The 19,220-nt window shown below is 62.7% G+C and overlaps 1 protein-coding gene across 1 annotated transcript in view; it reads left to right on the top strand.

The window, feature by feature from the left end:
* Window positions 1-230: 230 nt before the first annotated feature.
* The window catches only part of TRPV4 (transient receptor potential cation channel subfamily V member 4), a 37,151-nt gene continuing 18,161 nt past the window's right edge, over window positions 231-19,220 (top strand). The window contains exons 1-3 of the mRNA XM_055147077.1: window positions 231-315; window positions 17,056-17,466; window positions 18,617-18,789. Of these exons, the coding sequence (XP_055003052.1) occupies window positions 17,081-17,466; window positions 18,617-18,789 (559 nt within the window). The 5' untranslated portion in view covers window positions 231-315; window positions 17,056-17,080. The remainder of the gene's footprint in view (window positions 316-17,055; window positions 17,467-18,616; window positions 18,790-19,220) is intronic.

Raw genomic sequence — 19,220 nt, 5'->3', positions numbered from 1 at the left:
GGGGGGTGCAGGGGGCGGGAGCAGGGGGTGCAAGGGGCGGGGTGCAAGGGGCGGGCGGGGCGGGGCTCAGGGGGTGCCGGGGGCGCGGTACAGGGGGCGGGTGCAGGGGCGGGGCGCGGGGGGGTGCAGGGGGCGGGGTGCAGGGGCGGGTGCAGGGCGGGATGCAGGGGGCGGTCGCCGGGGGCGGGTGCAGGGGCGGGCGCCGGGGGCGGGCGCCGGGGGGCGGGGGCGCGGGCGGCGCCGACCCCAGGCGGCGGGTGGACGGACGCGGCGGGCGCCGCCGGGACCGAGGAAGCGCCGCCGCGGCGCCCGGAGGTGAGTGAGCGGAGCGGTGGGGGGGCGGCGGGCGGGCCTGTCCGCGGGCGCGGGGGTCCCCGTGGGCCTGTCCGGGGTCCCCGCCCGCGCCCCGAGTGTCCTGGGACCGGCCCCGCCTGGGGCTTCGGCCGCCGCGTCCGCGAAATGGGCCCCAGGCCGGGCCCGAGGCGGCGGGTCCCGAGCCGGACCTGAGAGGGGGGAGAGGGGGCGTGGGCGGGGAGAGGGGGAGCCCGGGGTGCCCCCCGCGAGGCCGGACGGGCTGGACGGAACGGTCGCTGGTCCTTCTTAGTTACTGAGTGAGAGACAGAGACAGAGACAAAAAGAGGAGAGAGACAGAGACAGAGACAGGCAGAGGCGGAGAGACAGAGACAGAGACACAGGCAGAGATGGGGAGAGAGGAGGGGGATCCAGATCCTGCATTCTCCTTCACTGGGGGAGGGGAGACCCCCGAGGTCTCAGAGCCCCGGTCACCCACTTCCCCGTGGGTGCTGACCCTGGCCGGGCCCCCCGCTCCTGACCCCCCCCTCTGCCCTGGTGAACTGGGGCCCGGGGACCAGGTGGAGTTTGAACCCACTTGGGTCTGGCCCAGAGCCGGGCCCCGGCGGGGCGGGGTGGCCGGGAGGGGGGGTCCCCTCTAGAGCCAGGGGTTCTGCCTGGGATTCGGGGTGCTCCTGGAAAGCCCAAACGCCAGTGGGCAGCCCCAGCGCAGTGGTGGGACCCAGGGAGGTCAGGGGGTCTGTGGCGGGGGCGGGTGAGAGGCTCGCTCTTCCTGGGGGTCCGCTAGGGTGGTCTGCAGGCAGTGCAGTGCTAGGTGCAGGCCGGGATCCGCTCGCACCCCACCACCATGGGTGACTTCAGGCTAGTGCCTTGGGTGTCTGAGGGGCGGCCCCTCTGTAAAGTGGGGGTGCGCGAAGGCAGCACCCGTAGTGCTGGGGGGGGGGGTGGGGGGTCGGGAGTGCCGGTAACGGGTCCCAGTGCGTAACTGATTTTTGACTGAATCATGGTGACTGGCCGAGGTGAATGGTAACTGCTAGTGTTTGGCCGCGGGCAGTGACTTCGGGTAATGACACGCCCCTCAGCCCCATTCTGTGACAGTGGGAACGGGCAGGGCCGGGCACTCCTCCCTTCCCGCCTTTGACGGGTAAATTGGAGGGGACCCAGCACCCCCCCCCCCCCCGCCATGCCACAGAACGGGCCCTTCAGGAACAGGTTTCGTCAGTCTAGGGTGGAGTCAGTCTGAAACGGAGTTTACGGTCCCCTAGGGAAAAGGGTTTGAGCGAGGGGGGGGAGCCAGTCTCAGCCCCATCCCCTTTCCCACCCCCTTCAAGCCCCCAAGCCAGCCCTGGTGGGTGTCCCTGAGGCACTTCAGGGCCCAGCTTAGCTGGGGTGGCTCATGGGTGGGAAGCCTGCACCCCCCGGGCCAGCCTGTCTCCTGGGCACCCGGGGAGGTGTTAGACTTGCTGGGACCTGGCCGGGGGAGAGAGAGAGAGAGAGAGAGAGAGAGAGAGAGAGAGAGAGAGAGAGAGAGAGAGAGAGAGAGAGAGAGAGTCTGTGTGTGGCGGCAGAGGGCAGAGTGCTGGATCTGGGAAGCACTGGAACCCTCTAGAAAGATACCCCTCAGGCCAGTGGGGTGCCAGGGGAGGAGCCTGGATAGACCCCCAGCCTTAGAGTCCTTGCGGGGGTGAGTGGTGGGTGGGGTCTGTCTTCAGAGTTGGGTGCTGGGCAGAGTGTGGGTCTCCAGGCCAGGGGAGTGCTCATGGGGTGCAGGGGGTACCCTGTGTTCAGTGGCCACTGCAGTGGGGGATCAGAGGGAGAGAAACGGGGAGTATTGCAACAATGTTGCAGTTTTACTTGCCAGTCGGAGGCATTTCACTCACAGAAGAAATGTATATTTCTTAGTCAATTAACTTAGTCAACGGAAACAGTATCAAAGTCAGTTACACCGGGAACTATAGTCAGTTAAAGTAACAGTAACAACATTTACATCCACGGTGGGGGGGGGGAATCTTCAGGACCTGAAAGTCACCAGTTGCGTCTACGCTCAATGCCTCTCCATACCCCCGACTTGCTGCCTGCCTCAGTTTCCCCCATTTGTTTCTGGGGATGGGGTGGGGTGGGCCACTCCGGGGCTCCTCCCCGGAACTCGGGCACGGTGCCTCTTGCCACCCAGAGGGGCGGGGAGGCCCCGAGAACGCGGCATGCCTGCCGCGGCTGGAATGCTGTGCATCGCCGGCCCTGGGCCCGCGGTCACCGGTTAAAGATTAATCCGAGTCTCTTGAGATGCTTGGGTCCCGCCGAGTGGAACTCTGGGTTCCGCCCGGCCGCGCCAGGGTGGCAGCGGAGCGTGCCCAGGGGTCATCCGTTCCCTGCTCTGCCCAGGGGAGCCCGGTGGCCACTGCGGAGACAGTCCAAGGCTCAGGGCTTGCTAGCCGGAGCTCCAGCTTCATCCTACGCCGTGCATCCCCCTCCCTTATCCCTTGGGGACCGGGGCGGACGGTAGCAGAGACGGAGCGAGACCGGCGTTTGGACAGGGGCGATGCCTCCCCGGGCACCCAGTGCTTCCGGGCACGGACTTCATGCCGGGAGCTGTGTGCGGTTCCTGCTTCCCCGTCTCGAGGCTTAGCAGCGAGGATGTGGTTGTCCTCGCGTGCTTAGCTGGGGTCTAAGCACGTGTGAAGCTCTGAGTTCCGTCCTTGCTGCCACAGTCCCCCACCCCCTTATGTCTTGTGACCTTGGTGGCCCAGAGCACTGGACCACGAGGCCAAGCATCCAACCAGCAGGTCCCAGCAATGCTCAGGGTTACTCCTGGCTCTGCACTCAGGAATTACTCCTGGCCATGTTCAGGGGACCCTGTGGGATGCCGGGGATCGAACCCAGGTCAGCTGCATGCAAGGCAAACCCCCTACCCACTGTGCCCTTGTCCCGGCCCCACTTGTGGTTCTTTTCAGTGGTGTCACCGCCTCGTCACCACTAGATGGGCCAGAGCAGGTGAGCTGAGTCCCGGGCTGCAGACGAGGAAACTGAGGCACAGAGAGAGGGGAGGGATTTCCCCAGGGACTCCCAGCTGCCTGGAGGAAGCCAGTCCCGAGTGATGACCGTGTCCCCTTCAGTCCCCGGCTCGGCTCTCTCCCTGCACAGACCCCGGGGCTCACCACCCCAGGGTCCGACCAGACCCCCAGCTCCACCTCCCGCAGCTGTGTGGCCGCGGGAGGGGCCCCCCTCTCTCTGCTCCTGGCCCTACCGCCTGGGGTCTGCTGGAACTCAGAGCTGTGCCAGCTGGAGGGGCCCGCTCAGGTCACCGGGGCCACCGTTTCTGACCCAGCCTGGACTCACCCCACACCGCGGGCCCTTCGGGTCCCGTGAGCTGACGCCCGGGCAGCCAGGAAGGAGCGGGGACGCTCTCACTTTCTCTTTGGACTTCCTTGCTCCCGTGAGCCCGTTCCCGAGCATTGGCTTCCTTTTTTAGGGGGGGTGGGGGAGTGCTCGGGGCTTACTCCTGGCTGGCCCCTGACAGGGTTCGAGGGATTATATGGGGTTCCAGGGATCAGATGTGGGGCCAGCCTTGTGCCAGGCGAGTGCCCTAACAGTGCTGTGGCTCTGTGCCCGGTTTCCTGTTTCTCCCCTGACCCCTGGCCACGGCGGGCCGTGTCCGCCCCACCCCCGTGCCTTTCCTTGTCAGGCCCAGGAATCTGTCCACGGGCCATTGAGGGCTGCCCCCGGTGAGGTCAGAGGCTGGGCAGGGCCACAGAGAGAGGGGACACAGGCTGGCCATTGACTGGACAGAAAGCTCTTGTTTTTCTTGGGGTGGGGACAGCGCTCCTCCCGGCCTGCCCGACCCCACACACACAGACACCTCAGAGGCCCCGGGCGCCGTCTTTCCCCTGTGGGTGGGGAGGGCTGGGTTCCACCTGGCTGACCAGCGGGGCTGACCGCTTCTGTGGCAGCTCCTTGAGGGCGTCCCCTTCCAGGGCAGGTCCAGGGGAGTTCAGGGCAGGCCGAGCAGGAAGGGCCCAGCCGGCGGCCTGGCTCCCTCTGGCTGGCCTGGGCCTGGGCTTGGGGAAACTGAGGCACAGAGAGAGGGAGGGGTTTCTCTAGGGACACCTGGTTAGTATCTTGGCCGAGCTGGATCGGGAAGGCGTGGGGTGTGGGGACTTGTGGTGGGCCGAGTGAAAGAGGAAGGAAGGAAGGAAGGAAGGGAGGGAGGGAGGGAGGGAGGGAGGGAGGGAGGAAGGAAGGAAGGAAGGAAGGAAGGAAGGAAGGAAGGAAGGAAGAAGCAAGGGAACGAATGAATGAGAAAGGAAGGAGCAATGGAACTAATGCATGAAGGAGGAAGGCGCAATGGAACTAGTGAATGAAGGAGGAAGTAATGAATGGAACTAATGAATGAAGATAGAGTGATGGGAGGCGTCAGTGAGGGAGGAAGGGACATGGCCCGGGCCGTGGTCTGGGGAAGGCACAGCCCGCTCCCCCTTTGGCCCTGAGGCTGCGTAAGGGTCCGGCTTTTCTTTTCTTTCTTTCTTTTTCTTTTTTTGCTTTTTGGGTCACACCCGGCGATGCACAGGGGTTAGTCCTGGCTTTGCACTCAGGAATTACTCCTGGCAATGTTTGGGGGACCATATGGGATGCCGGGGATCGAACCCGGGTCGGCCGCGTGCAAAGCAAACGCCCTACCCGCTGTGCTATCGCTCCGGCCCCAGGGTCCGGCTTTTCTGTGCCTCAGTTTCCTCGTGGCAGCTGTCGCCCCCGGGACGGTGGGGCCCCTGTGGCGACCTGGCAGAAGGGAGGTGCTCGAGGACACTGTGCGGGGCGGGGCAGCGGCTCCCTTGTGGAGAGGGCCCTGCGGGGTCTTTTTTGGACGGATTGGGGTGCGGGTATTTGTTGGGCCCGGCCCCGCAGTGCTCTGGGCTGGCTCCTGGCTCTGTGCTCGGGGGTCCCTAGCGGGGATAGAAACGCTGCGGCGCCCTCCTGCTGGGCCCTTTCGTGTCTCTCCTCGCTGCGTCCAGCGTTCATTCACCCATTCGGTCACGGGGCCGTGTGGCTCGAGCACCGTCCACGCGCCCGCCCCCCGACAGACTGCGGCTGGGCGCGTGGGGGCCGCAGGAGGCCCAGCGCAAGGCCCCGAGTCGGACCTTTGCGCCCAGGATCCCAGCCACGGTCCCTTCCCTTGGGATGTTTATCTCGGCTGTGTCTCTAGTGCTCTCGAGCCTCCGTTTGCACCTCTGTGAAATGGGCTCGCCGCAGTGAGCACAAGACGCCGTCACGGGCACCTGCTTCGCCCAGGATTGGAGACTGGGATGTCTCATGGCCGAAGCAGCCGTTCCCTGGAGTCAGACAGCCGGAAGGCGCCAGGGGGCCCGTGGCCAGCCCTCATCCTGATGGGGAGCCTTACGGGGGCCCGGGGTGGGCTGAGCGAGGCCCTCAGACAGGTTTTCCGCTGCCTGGGCCGCCCTTCTTGGCCGCGCGCCCCCTCTCTTCTGCCAGGCGTCTGTGTTTCCCCCCTACCTTGGCACGCGGCAGTGGGTGAAGGGGTGCGTGTGTGGGCGGTGGCCTGTCGCTTCCTGCCTCAGTCTCCCCCTCCCCCGGGGAAGGGGGCAGAGCCTGTCCTGACACCTCTGGTGAGGTCTGGGGGCCAGAACAGAGCCTGGGTCCCAGGGCGCCGCCCCCCTCCCCGATACAGAAGGGGCCTGTGTGCCAGCCCCAGGCGCCGAGGGATCACGGCCGATTCTTCACCCCTGCCTCGTGGTACCCGATCAGGAAAACCCAAGCATTTTTATTAAAAAAAAAGGGGGGGGCTGGAGCGATAGTACAGCGGGTAGGGCGTTTGCCTTGCACACAGCCGACGCGGGTTCGATTCCCAGCATCCCATGTGGTCCCCTGAGCACTGCCAGGAGTAATTCCTGAGTGCATGAGCCAGGAATGACCCCTGTACATCGCCAGGTGTGACCCAAAAAGCAAAAAAAAAAACAGTCTCCTATTTTAAAAATTCTTTGGGCGGGGGCTGGAGTGATAGCACAGCGGGTAGGGTGTTTGCCTTGCACGCGGCCGACCCGGGTTCGAATCCCAGCATCCCATATGGTCCCCTGAGCACTGCCAGGGATGATTCCTGAGTGCATGAGCCAGGAGTGACCCCTGTGCATTGCTGGGTGTGACCCAAAAAGAAAAAAAAATTCTTTGGGCGGCTGGACAGAGAGTGTGGGGTTCAGCCACGTGCCGTACCTGCAGCCGGCCCAGGTTGACGCCCCAGCGCCCTGCGGTCCCTGAGCACTGCCGGGTGTGGCCCCGTAATCTCCGGGATGTCCTGGCACATTTCCTGGCGCCTCACCGGTGGGTCCTGCTGTTGGACCATCCGCCTGGCGGGCTGAGAATCATGGGGAGGGTCTCGGGGTCCTGAGCACTGCGTAGAAGCCCTGTCAGGATTTTTATCTTTTATTAAAACAAAAATATTGGGGCTGGAGTGACAGTGCAGCGGGGAGGGCGTTTGCTTTGCATGCGGCCGACCCAGATTCAATCCCTGAGCACCGTCAGGAGTGATTCCTGAGTGCAGAGCCAGGAGTAACCCCTGAGCGTTGCTGAGTGTGATGACCCCAAAAGCAAAATAAATAAATAAATAAATAGCACTGTATCACTGTCATCCCGTTGTTTTGCTTGATTTGCTCAAGCGGGCACCAGTAACATCTCCATTCTGAGACTTGTTGTTACTGTTTCTGGCATATCGAACATGCCACGGGTAGCTTTTCAGGCTCTGCCGTGCGGGCGGGATACTCTTGGTAGCTTGCCGGGCTCTCTGAGAGGGGTGGAGGAATCGAACCCGGGTCAGCTGCGTGCAAGGCAAACACCCTATCCACTATGCTATCACTCCATCCATGCAAATAAATAAATAAATAAAAATATTTAAATATTGAATAGAAAAGGGGCCTGGAGCGATAGCACAGCCGGTAGGGCGTTTGCCTTGCATGCGGTCAATGCAGGTTCGATTCCCAGCATCCCATATGGTCCCCTGAGCACCGCCAGGAGTGATTCCTGAGTGCATGAGCCAGGAGTAACCCCAGTGCCCCTGTGCATCGCCAGGTGTGACCCAAAAAGCAAAATATATATATATATATATATATATATATTGAATAGAAAATACTCAAATCAACTTTTAATGAAATCAAGCTACTCGGGGTGTATTCGATATGCCCAAGACTACTCGAGCAAATCGATGAGCAGTGGGACGACAGTGACAGTGATTAAATATTAAATAAAAATTAAAATATTTGTGGGCTTGGGGGCCACACCCGGTGGTTCTCCGGGCTTACTCCTAGCTCTGTGCTCAGGGTGGACTCCTGGCTCTGTGCTCAGGGGTCACTCCCGGCGGGCCTTGAGAGACTCGGTGGGGTTCAGGGGTTACTCCTTGGGCACAGTTCAGCTCCCTGTGCATTTCAGTGCTTCCCGGGGGCTCCTTAGGGACCAGCCTGGGCCCTGGACGTGCCAGGCATGCACTAGCCCTTTGAGTCTCTCCCTGACTCCAGAGAACTTTGATTTTTGAGGGGGCTTCTCCCAGGAGGTCCTCATGGGGTCCTCGGGCCACGTCCCGGCATTCTTGACCGGCCAGGCAGTCATGGGGCTGTGCTGCTTGGCTCTGCTGCATCCGGGCCTCCTGGACTCCCCGAGCAGTGCTCAAACCAGGGCAGGGTGCGGCCGGGCCTGACCGTAACCCCTCCACTCTCTCCCCAGTCTCCTCAGTGCTTTTGCTGAAAAAGTGTCCTTAGGGGCGGGGGTGACGGGACAGCAGGGGAGGCGCTGGCCTTGTGTGCGGCCGACCCAGGCCCCTTCCCCGGGATCCCAGAGGGTCCCCTGAGCAATTCCTGAGCTCGGAGCCAGGAAGAAGCACCGAGCATCTCTGGGTGTGAGCCCAGAGCCCCAAATCCAGAAGCAAGTGTGTGTTCGGAATCTCCATCATCTTGGTCCAGAACATTCCATCCCCTTGAAAGGGACCCTGTAGCCTTCAGCCGTCACCCCCCACCCCCCAGGGTCTCTGTAGGTGGAAGCTTCTGGGCTTGCCCCGCCCTGGAGCCAGCCCTCCCTGGGGGCCCCCAGGGTGCCGGGTGGAGACTCCCAAACCACAGGCCACACAGCCTCCTGGTGGCGCCCCCTGGCTGGGCCCCCTGCAGAGCTGTGGGGTGGGGGTCACCACTGCGCACTGCCCAGCCCGTCCACCCTGCAGAGGGCTGCCCCATCCGCTGTGGCCACACTGGCCGTGCTTTCTAAGGCGCCCAGTGAGTCACCCCAGCCCTGCCCCGCCTGGCTGCTGTGAGCATAGGGGCGGCCCCTCCTGACTTTGGGGGGGGGGCCCGCAGGACACTGAGTCTCTGTCTGTCTGGACAGGCGTCCACTGTGCGGCAAACAGGAAGCGGGCTGGGCTGAGCCCTGCAAGGTAAATACGGGCGGGCTGGGGAAGGTGCCCAGCGGGGCTCGCGGCGGCCGGGGGCCGGGGGCCGGGGGCCGGGGCAGCCTGGCTGGCCGCAGGCTCTGCCCGGCCAAGGGGCTGAGCTCCCGGCCGGCGGCTCCTGGCGGGGACGCCGGGTGGTGGCTGCCAGCGTCCCCTCCCGGCTCCGAGCGCCCTCTTCGCCCTGCTGGGCTCTCGAATAACCAAGTAGCGGAGTCGGGCCACGCTGCCCTTCCTCTTGGCCCGGCTGGGCTCCGGCTGGACGCTCTTTCCCACGTGACCAGCAGGCGTCCCCCGCGGGGCTGCGATCAGTCACAGTTTCAGGGCTCGAGGTTCCGGGAGGGCAGTGACTGGCCCAGGAGCACTGGTGGAGGAGTGGACGCTCTCCTCGCCCTCTCCCTCCCCGCCCTCCCCTCTGGAGCCTGCTCCTGGGACAGCTCCGTTCAGGACCCGGGACCCGGGGTTCTTTCTGCGGGTTCTGCGGGGTCCGGGGTTCCGTCCAGTGTGGTCCGTCCGCTCCTCTGACTGCTGGGCAGCCCTCGCCACATCACTGCCCCTCTCTGAGCCTGCAGTTTCCTCCCTGGGAAGGTGGGCAGCCAGAGAGGGTCACGCTGGCCTTTGACCTCCAGGTCCTCACCCTCGTAGTCCCTTCCCTACCCACCCCCGGAATGATCTGGAGGGACAGCGCCCGCAGTGTTTATGCCCGGGAGCCCCAGGATGGGGCAGGAAGGAAGAAGGTACTGGGGCGTCCTGGGGTCCCTGAGCCTGCCTCCAGCCCGCCTTGGGCCCCGCCCCTTCCTGCTGTCCCCGCCCCTTCCTGCTATCCCCGCCCCCTTCCTGATGTCCCCGCCCCTTCCTGCTATCCCCGCCCCCTTCCTGATGTCCCCGCCCCTTCCTGCTGTCGCTGTCCCCGCCCCCTTCCTGCTGTCCCCGCCCCTGCCATCTCCCGCCCCTGCCCACCCCAAACGCCCTCCGTTCCCGAGGCACCTGCACGGCTTCCTGCCATCTGTGTCCCAGGCCTGAGGGTCGAGGTCCCAGTGTGCGTCGATGGCCCGGACCCCGCGATGCACAGGCCGGGCGGGAAGACCAGTCTCTCTCTGGAGCTGGGGCCCCGGGCAGGGCCAGAACGGGACTCGGGCACACCCTGGCCGGGACGGACAGTCTCTCTCTCTTTCTTTCTTTCTTTCTTTCTTTCTTTCTTTCTTTCTTTCTTTCTTTCTTTCTTTCTTTCTTTCTTTCTTTCTTTCTTTCTTTCTTTCTTTCTTTCTTTCTTTCTTTCTTTCTTTCTTTCTTTCTTTCTTTCTTTCTTTCTTTCTTTCTTTCTTTCTTTCTTTCTTTCTTTCTTTCTTTCTTTCTTTCTTTCTTTCTTTCCCTTTTGGGTCACACTCGATGATGCACAGGGGTTACTCCTGGCCCTGCACTCAGGAATTCCTCCTGGCGGTGCTCAGGGGACCCTATGGGATGCTGGGAATCGAACCCGGGTCAGCCGCGTGCAAGGCAAACGCCCTCCCCGCTGCGCTATAGCTCCAGCCCCGGCCCAGTTTTGCCCGAGCCTAAGCCACTTTCCTCGGCCGCAGAATCGGAGGCTGGGTTCGACACACGCGTCTGTCACACGCTCAGCACTCGAGGGGCGGCCCTGAGCATGTGCCCCTGGTCCACCCCCTGCGCGGCGGCAGGCAGAGGAGCTGGATACTTCCACATGCCCCCCACCCACTCGCCCCAGGAGAAGCCCCCCCACTGCTTCTTGGGGGCTTGACTCACTTCTCACAAGGACCCCCGCCTCCTGGGTCGGTGAGGACAGGGAGGCCCAGAGAGGTTGAGAGACTTACTCAAGGAGGCCCAGCGGATGGCAGGGGCTCTGGGTCGGCCTGACGTGGGGAGCCCCAGGGCAGCTTCCAGAAAGCCTCTTCTCTGTGTTAGGGCAGAGAGGGAGACTTGGGGACCCCCCTCAGTCTCTAGCTCCCTTCGCCCTGCTCAGGAGTCCCGGCCCTGCCCAGCCCGGTACGGCCCTGCTGCTCTGTGCCACTGTCTCCCGGCTTCTCCCAGTTCTGTTCCGCACCCCTGCGGCCCGGCACACAGTAGCAGCTCACTAAATACCTGCGGACCAGCTGCACAGCTCTGCTCCTGCCCCTGGCCCGGGAGGCCGTGCTCCCTGCACTCCCAGCCCAGGGTGTGAGGCGTGTGATGATGGGGGTCCGGGCTGTGTGTGACTAGGGCTGTGGCTCACGCAGTGGCGGGTGTTTGTCCTCACTTCCTGCCTGTCCCTAGTGGCCGCCCATGGCAGAGGGACTGGGCAGTGGGAGAGCTGGCTGGCCAGAGCTGGGCTCCCTGCGGGCGCATTCACACATACGTACACGAACACACACATACACAGAGATCTGCACACACATGCACACATACAGACATGCACACATGTGCACACATACAGACACATACACACAGACACACACACATGCACATGTGCACACATACAGACATGCACACACGTGCACACATACAGACACATATACACGCACACATACACACAGACACATACATGCACAAGTGCACACATACAGACACACACACGTGCACACATACACAGAGACATGCACACACACATGCGCGCAGACACGCACACACAGGGGAGGCCTGGGGGACCCGCCTTGCCCTGCCCGCACCCTCCTGAGGCCGAGGCTGGCTCGGGGTTTGGAATGTGTAATCACAGCCTGTGGGGCAAATTGGAACAGGGAGGAACTCGCTCTCCGACCGCAGAGACAGGCTGTGTTTGTGGAAGGACTTGGCTCTGGGCCTCGGAGAGACCAAGTGGGGTGTGTGTGTGTGTGTGTGCATGTGTGTATGTGTGTGTGCATGCGTGTGTACATGTGTGCATGCATGTGTATGTATGTGTGTGACCTTGTGTGTGCCCACAAGTTCACACACGTGGTGCTGTGGTTGGAAGGTGCCCAAGGTGGGCAGCAGGTAGAGGCCTTCAAGGCCGTTGGCCCCTGGGCGGCCTCTTGGAGCCTGTTTCCTTACCTGGCAAGTGGGAGCAGTTCTGCTCCGTGTCACCGACGCTGGTGGCCGCTGGGCGGGCGGGGATGTGGCAGGCCAGGCGGAGCCGCAGCTGAGCATGGATGGGACGGGGACACTCTCCTTCTGGGAGTGGCTCGGGGTCGTGACAGTGAGGCCTCGAGCGGGGCCGTGGGCCCAAGTGCGCGAGCTCAGCGGGCCAAGACCCGAGCTCGATCCTCGGCACCTCAGTCCTGAGTTCGGTCCCAGGTCCCCTGAGCACAGCCAGGAGTGACCCCGCCGAGCACTGATCCAGGAGTCCTCCCTGAGCATACTGGTGGGCTCCCAAAGCCAGTGTCTGTGAAACGCCAATGACAGGGACTGGGCCTTGCTTACGGCCACCGCAGTGAGTGACGGGGAGGGGACCGGACTACTGTTTCCAGACCCCCCCTGGGGCGCCCAGGAATCCCGGGTGCTGTCAGGTTGGGGTCCGTGGGTGAAGGGGGCACAGGTCTGTGCTCCGGAGCCCCTGTGCCCACCTTTGCCAGTCTCTGCCATCCACACCAGGTGGTGCTAGCCTGGGCTGTTGGTGACGTCCTGTGCCGGTTTGTGGCACGCCTGGAGGTGCCAGTCTGTGGCAGCTCGCGCCAGTCTTGCTGCTCGAGGCCCGTCAGTGCCAGGCTGTGTCCATCGGTGGCAGCTTATGCCAACCGGAGACATCTTTGCGCAGGCTGGTGCAGTCTCCGTGCCCGTCTGTGCTGAGGTACGCCAGGCTGTGCCAGGCGGTGCCACTCCGTCCCAGGCACTGTGCTGCCAGGGCAAGGGGGTAGGGTGGCACCGAGATGCCGGAAAAGCTGTTTCAATCCTGTTCCCTAACCGTTTGCCAGGGCTCCTGCCCTGCCAGCCACACAGCACCATAGCACTGTCGCACTGTCGTCTTGTTGTTCATTGATTTGTTTGGGTGGACACCAGTAACGTCTCCATCGTGAGACTTGTTGTTACTGTTTTTGGCATATCGAATATGTCACGGGTAGCTTGCCAGGCTTTGCTGTGCGGGCGGGATACTCTCGGTAGCTTGCCGGGCTCTCCGAGAAGGGCGGAGGAACCGAACTCGGGTCGGCTGCGTGAAAGGTGAACACGCAACCGCTGTGCTATCGCTCCAGTCCACATCGCAGAGGAACAAACAGAGACCAGCCCCCACATGGGACTGTGGCTGCCAGGAGGGGTCCTGGGAGGTGGGGGCTGCAGGGGGCCGTGTGTGGCAGGTGCCCGGGGGACACAAACTCCTCCCGGACTGACCCACTCTGGCCATGAGGGGGCAGGGCAGCCTGAGTCTCCAGCCGTGACATTCACCTGGTGACTCGCCTCCTGTGCTCAGTGGAGAAGGTCCGAACACAGCAGCGGCTTCCTCACTGCGGGGCAGGAAGAGTTCGGCGGGAGGGGGCCTGTCCAGTGGCCACCCTGGTGGTCAGTGTGGGCCATGGAGGGGGCAAAAGTGTGAAGCCAAAATCACTGCTTCCTGTCAGCCCCAGGAACCAGCAGCCATGTGATCTAGGGCCAATCACATCCTCTCTTTGGGCCTGGGGGAGGCTGGTTGGCACATACTGTCCATTTTTTTTCTTTTTGGGTCACACCCAGTGATGCTCAGGGGTCACTCCTGGCTCTGCACTCAGGAGTTACTCCTGGCGGTGCTCGGGAGGCCATATGGGATGCCGGGGACAGAACCCAGGTGGGCTGTGTGCAAGGCAAGCGCCCTCCCGCTGTGCTATTGCTCGGGCCCTGTACTGTCCAAATTGGCACACCTTGGCACATATTAGCACAAACAGCAATGGTTGGCATTGACAAGCACACTTTGGCATGTACTGGCACACTTGGCAAGGTTGGCACAGACTCACCCTGGGGCAGACAGCACAGCTCAGCCAGTTGGCAGGGACTGGCATAGACTGACATATATTGGCATGAATTGACACTCTTTAGCATAGGATGGCATAGATTGGCACACGTTGGCATGGGCCAGCCTAGATGATACATATTGGCAAGTTTGGCATGGACTGGCAGGGGTTGGCACCGCTCAGCACATGTGGCATGGACGGGTACAGACTGCAAGCATTGGCATAGGTCAGTTGAGACTGGTACACATTGGCGTAGATTGGCACACCAGGGCTAGGCTGACATGATCAGCATGTGTTGGCACAGACTGGCATAGACGGACACACCTGGTCATGGGTTGGCATGGACTGACACAATGTGATGCAGTTGGCATGACTGGCATAGGCTGATGTCCAGGCAGCACTGGCACACTTGGCACCGATGGTCACACCTCAGGACAGGTTGGCATGGACTTTCCCATCTTTTTTTTGGGGGGGGGTTTGGGTCACACCCAGCGATGCACAGGGGTTACTCCTGGCTCTGCACTCAGGAATTACTCCTGGAGGTGCTCAGGGGACCCTATGGGATGCTGGGAATCAAACCCGGGTCGGCAGCGTGCAAGGCAAACACCCTACCCACTGTGCTATTGCTCCAGCCCCCTGGACTTTCCCATCTTTATTATTTTTTTTGTTTTTGTTTTTTTGGGTCACACCCGGCAATGCACAGGGGTTACTCCTGGCTCTGCACTCAGGAATTACCCCTGGCGGTGCTCGGGGGACCATATGGGATGCTGGGAATCGAACCTGGGTCGGCCGCGTGCAAGGCAGACGCCCTACCCGCTGTGCTATTGCTCCAGCCCCGGACTTTCCCATCTTTAAACTGGCACATCTTGGCATAGGTTGGTACATACTGGTACATCGTGACAAATGCTGGCACAGTTTGACATGAACTGGTGCTTCTTAACGTGGACTGGCATAGATAGCACTCCTTGGCATGGACTGGCACACCTTAGCAAGGCTGGCACAAGCTGGCACACATGGGCTGGCATAGACTGACATACCTTGGCAGAGATGGGAAAATCTGGCACACACGAGGGCACATGCTGACATGGACTGGCACACATTGGCACAGAGTAGCACATCTTGCCGTAGATGGGCCCAGGCACACCATGGCACAGACTGGCAGAGGTATAGGTACAGACAGACACTGACTGGTACACCTTGGCGGAGACTGTCAAAGCCGGCCTGTCTTGGCACCTGACTGGCACATCTTGGCATGGCCTAGCGTACACCAGCACTTGTTGGTACCCCATGGCACAGATGGATAGGAATTGGCATAGAGCAGCACACCTTTTTCCTGTTAAAAGGAGAATTTTCAGGGGCTGGAGTGATAGCACAGCGGGGAGGGCGTTTGCCTTGCACGTGGCCGACCTGGGTTCGATTCCCAGCATCCCATATGGTCCCCCAGCACTGCCAGGTGTAATTCCTGAGAGCAGAGCCAGGAGTAACCCCTGTGCGCTGCTGGGTGTGACCCAAACAGAAAAAAAAAAAAAAGGAGAATTTTCAGATAAGCTCTTGTTGATCTCTACTCCGGCAGGGATGGCCAGTAGGATGCAGAGCATTACGCGTCCGTCTAGCCTCAGTGCTGCTCCGTCTGTCAGTGGCTAATATGCAGACGTGAACGTTTGGGGGGGGGGCTACACATGCCGCTGTGCTCAGGGATCCCTCCTGGTGATGCTCAGGGGACCATGTGTGGTTCCAGGGATTGAATCCAGGCGGGCTGTGTGCAGGGCAAGCGCTTTACCCACTGTATTATCTTGTTGGCCAGAACATGAACCTTCAAAACTCCCTTTTTTTTTTTTTTTTTTACTTTTTGGGTCACACCTGGCTATGCACAGGGGTTACTCCTGGCTCTGCACTCAGGAATTACCCCTGGCGGTGCTCAGGGGACCATATGGGATTCTGGGAATCGAACCCGGGTCGGCCGCGTGCAAGGCAAATGCCCTCCCTGCTGTGCTATTGCTCCAGCCCCCAAAACTCCCTTTTCAACAAACTTAACGAGAATATTAAAAACTGTACGTCTTTAATCCACATCCGCCCGCCAGGCCGGTGAGCCTCCCCAAGGTCATCACCTTCCCTGCATTAGGGTACCACCAGACACATTCGCGAGTGCTTCCTGGAGCACAAGATTGAGAGATGAGGACAGGTGCAGCCAGGACCCCCGCCAAGGATTTGCTGTCACGGGTCCTAATCCCCGTCGTAATGTTTGTTTTCTCTGTCCTGAGCCTCTCGACTGTGGGCTCGTTTTTGTTTTAGGGGAGAACCGTGTCTCCTCTGTGGTTCCCCCTGCCCTGCCTCCCTCCAGTTCTTGCTCCTGGAAGGAGAACTTGGAACCTGTGGGCCTGAGAGGGCTTCCCAGAGGAGGGGGCAGCGGGAGGGCTGGGGTGGGCCTGGCTTCATCAGGCAGGGAGGAGCACTCAGAGCAAAGCCTGGGCACTGCCGAAGTCAGCTAAGGCCTGGGGTGTGGGCCCAGGCTGGGCCCTGCTTGGTGCCTGTCTCTCCCTCTGCGCTGACGGCTGTCATGTATGTGCTCTGTCTGCGCCCATGTACCCATTTCACCCGTGGGAAGACAGAGGCCACTGAACAGGGTTTTTTTGACGTCTCCCAGTGGCTAAGGCCTGGACTTGCGTCTCTGCTTGGGGGTGCCTGGGTGGCCAGTTCCCCTGGCCCCTGCGTGCCCTCGGCACTGTCCAGCTGCTGCTCTGGTGGCCAGACCTGCGGGATTCGTGTTCCCGGGACCCCGAAAGGTTCGTGTTGTTGCTCTTGCCGGGCCTGTGGCCGACCACGACTGGGAGCAGCCACACTGTGCCCCGCAGGACGGCAGCAGCCTGGGGGTGGCTGCAGGAGCACTGCTGGCTCACGTGGGAGGGGCTGTGTGGGACACAGACACGCACAGACACAGAGACACATAGATACAGACATACAGAGACCCAGAGACACAGAGAGACACACACAGACACAGACACACGGACACACAGACACAGACATACAGAGATACAGAGAGACAGAGACACAGAGAGACACACACAGACACAGACACACAGACACAGACATACAGAGACAGAGACAGACACAGAGGCACAGAGACACACAGACACAGAGAGACAGAGACACACAGACACACAGACACAGACATACAGAGACACAGACAGAGACACAGAGACACAGACACACACAGACACACGGACACACAGACACAGAGAAACACACAGACACAGAGAGACAGAGACACAGAGACAGACACAGAGGCACAGAGACACAGAGAGATAGAGACAGAGACACAGAGACACAGAGAGACAGAGAGACACACACAGACACAGACACACATAGACACAGACACACACACACACACCCCCCTCTGGGTTCCCGCTTATTCCCCTCGTTTCCCTGCAGGCCAGGACGCACGGACGGCGCCGACATGGCGAACAGCAGCGAGAGCCCCCGCGTGGGGCCCGGGGAGGTGGCCGAGCCCCCCGGGGACGAGGGCGGGACCCCCGCCGGGGAGCCCTTCCCCCTGTCCTCTCTGGCCAACCTGTTTGAGGGCGAGGAGGGCGCCCTTTCGCCCTCCCCGGGGGACGCGGGGCGCCCCGCTGGCCCGGCCGACGGGCGGCCCAACCTGCGCATGAAGTTCCAGGGGGCCTTCCGCAAGGGCGTGCCCAACCCCATCGACCTCCTGGAGTCCACCCTGTACGACTCCGCCGTGGCGCCCGGCCCCAAGAAGGCCCCCATGGACTCGCTCTTCGACTACGGCACCTACCGCCACCACCCCAGCGACAACAAGCGGTGGAGGAGGAAGGTCCTGGAGTGAGTGTCGCCGGCCTGCCCGGGCCCCTCCTGCTGCGCCCGCCACCCCCGCCCCTCCCGTCCACCCGCCTGGACACGCCCGCCCACTCCCCACCCGCCCCCGGACACCCCCGCCCACTCCCCCACCCGCCCCAGGACACGCCCGCCCACTCCCCACCCGCCCCCGGACACGCCCGCTCACTCTCCTACCCGCCCCCGGACACACCCGCCCACTCCCCCACCGTCCCGACACACCCGCCCACTCCCCACCCGCCCCCGGACACACCTGCCCACTCTCCCACCCGCCCCCCGGACACACCCGCCCACTCCCCCACCGTCCCGACACACCCGCCCACTCCCCACCCGCCCCCGGACACGCCCGCCCACTCCCCACCCGCCCCCGACACGCCCGTCCACTCCCCACCCGCCCCCGGACACACCCGCTTACTCTCCCACCCGCCCCCGGACACACCCGCCCACTCCCCCACCCGCCCCCGGACACACCCGCCCACTCCCCCACCCGCCCCCGACACGCCCGTCCACTCCCCACCCGCCCCCGGACACACCCGCTTACTCTCCCACCCGCCCCCGGACACACCCGCCCACTCCCCCACCCGCCCCCGGACACACCCGCCCACTCCCCCACCCGCTCCCGACACACCCGTCCACTCCCCCACCTGCCCCCGGACACGCCCGTCCACTCTCCCACTGCCCCCGGACACGCCCGCTCACTCTCCCACCGCCCCCGGACACACCGTCCACTCTCCCACTCACTTGTCCATCCACCACCCACCCACCCACCTGCCCGTCTGCCGTCTCACCCACCCACTCATCGACCCACTTGCTACCCTCCCCCCCTGCCCTCCACCCGCTCATCCGCTCACCCACTTACCCCCTCTGGACCCACCTTGGCCACTTGGTGACCCCCTGACCACTGCACGGTCCCTCCAGCTGGCACGTGCCCGCAGTTCCCCCTAAACATGGCCCGGGAAACCCTGAGAGGAACGAACGGGGGTGGGCCGCGGGCGGTGTGTGCCTGTCCGTCCCCACCCACCTGTCCGCCCCGCCCACGGCAGGTCTGGGGCCCCAGCACTGCAGGTTGAACCCTAGACAGCCGGGGTGGGGGGTGGTCCGCGCGCAAGACCCCCTCCACCCCGCCCTCCCCCTGCAGGAAGCAGCCGCAGAGCCCCAAAGCGCCCGCCCCCCAGCCGCCTCCTGTCCTCAAAGTCTTCAACCGGCCCATCCTCTTCGACATCGTGTCCCGGGGCTCCACCGCCGACCTGGACGGGCTGCTCCCCTACCTGCTGAGTCACAAGAAGCGCCTGACAGACGAGGAGTTCCGGGGTGAGTGCTGGGGGAGGGGAGGGGGCGGGGAGGAGGCCTGACTTGGAGATGCCCCCACCCTGCCCCCCGCCCAAACTCAGCGCCTACTTTGGGCTGCACAGAGCTGGGAGTCGGTCCTGTGTGTCCTTTGCCCGGTTACTTAACCTCTCTGGGCCTTTTCTACTTCGACCCTGCGTTCGGCTCTTATGCCTAGGTCAGTCTGTAAAGTAAATCGAGTCCATCCCACCTGCACCACGCGGGGAGGCTGGTCCTCTCTGAGCCTCAGTTTCCCCCTCACTGTGGATGGGGCTCAGTGTGACAGTTGGCAGAGGATTCTCTAGTGCTGAGCACTAAACAGCTGGGGGCCCGGGAGCCCACCTGCTCTGTCTTGGGGGCACCCCGAGAGGTGCATCAGCTTCCAGGCCCACCCGGCTCAGCTCTCTGCTTCCCTC

The sequence above is a fragment of the Sorex araneus genome, chromosome 9 (assembly GCF_027595985.1).
Source record: "Sorex araneus isolate mSorAra2 chromosome 9, mSorAra2.pri, whole genome shotgun sequence".
Taxonomy (NCBI): Eukaryota; Metazoa; Chordata; class Mammalia; order Eulipotyphla; family Soricidae; genus Sorex; species Sorex araneus.
Note: the sequence above shows the minus strand (reverse complement) of the source record. Positions and strands in the feature narration are given on the sequence as shown.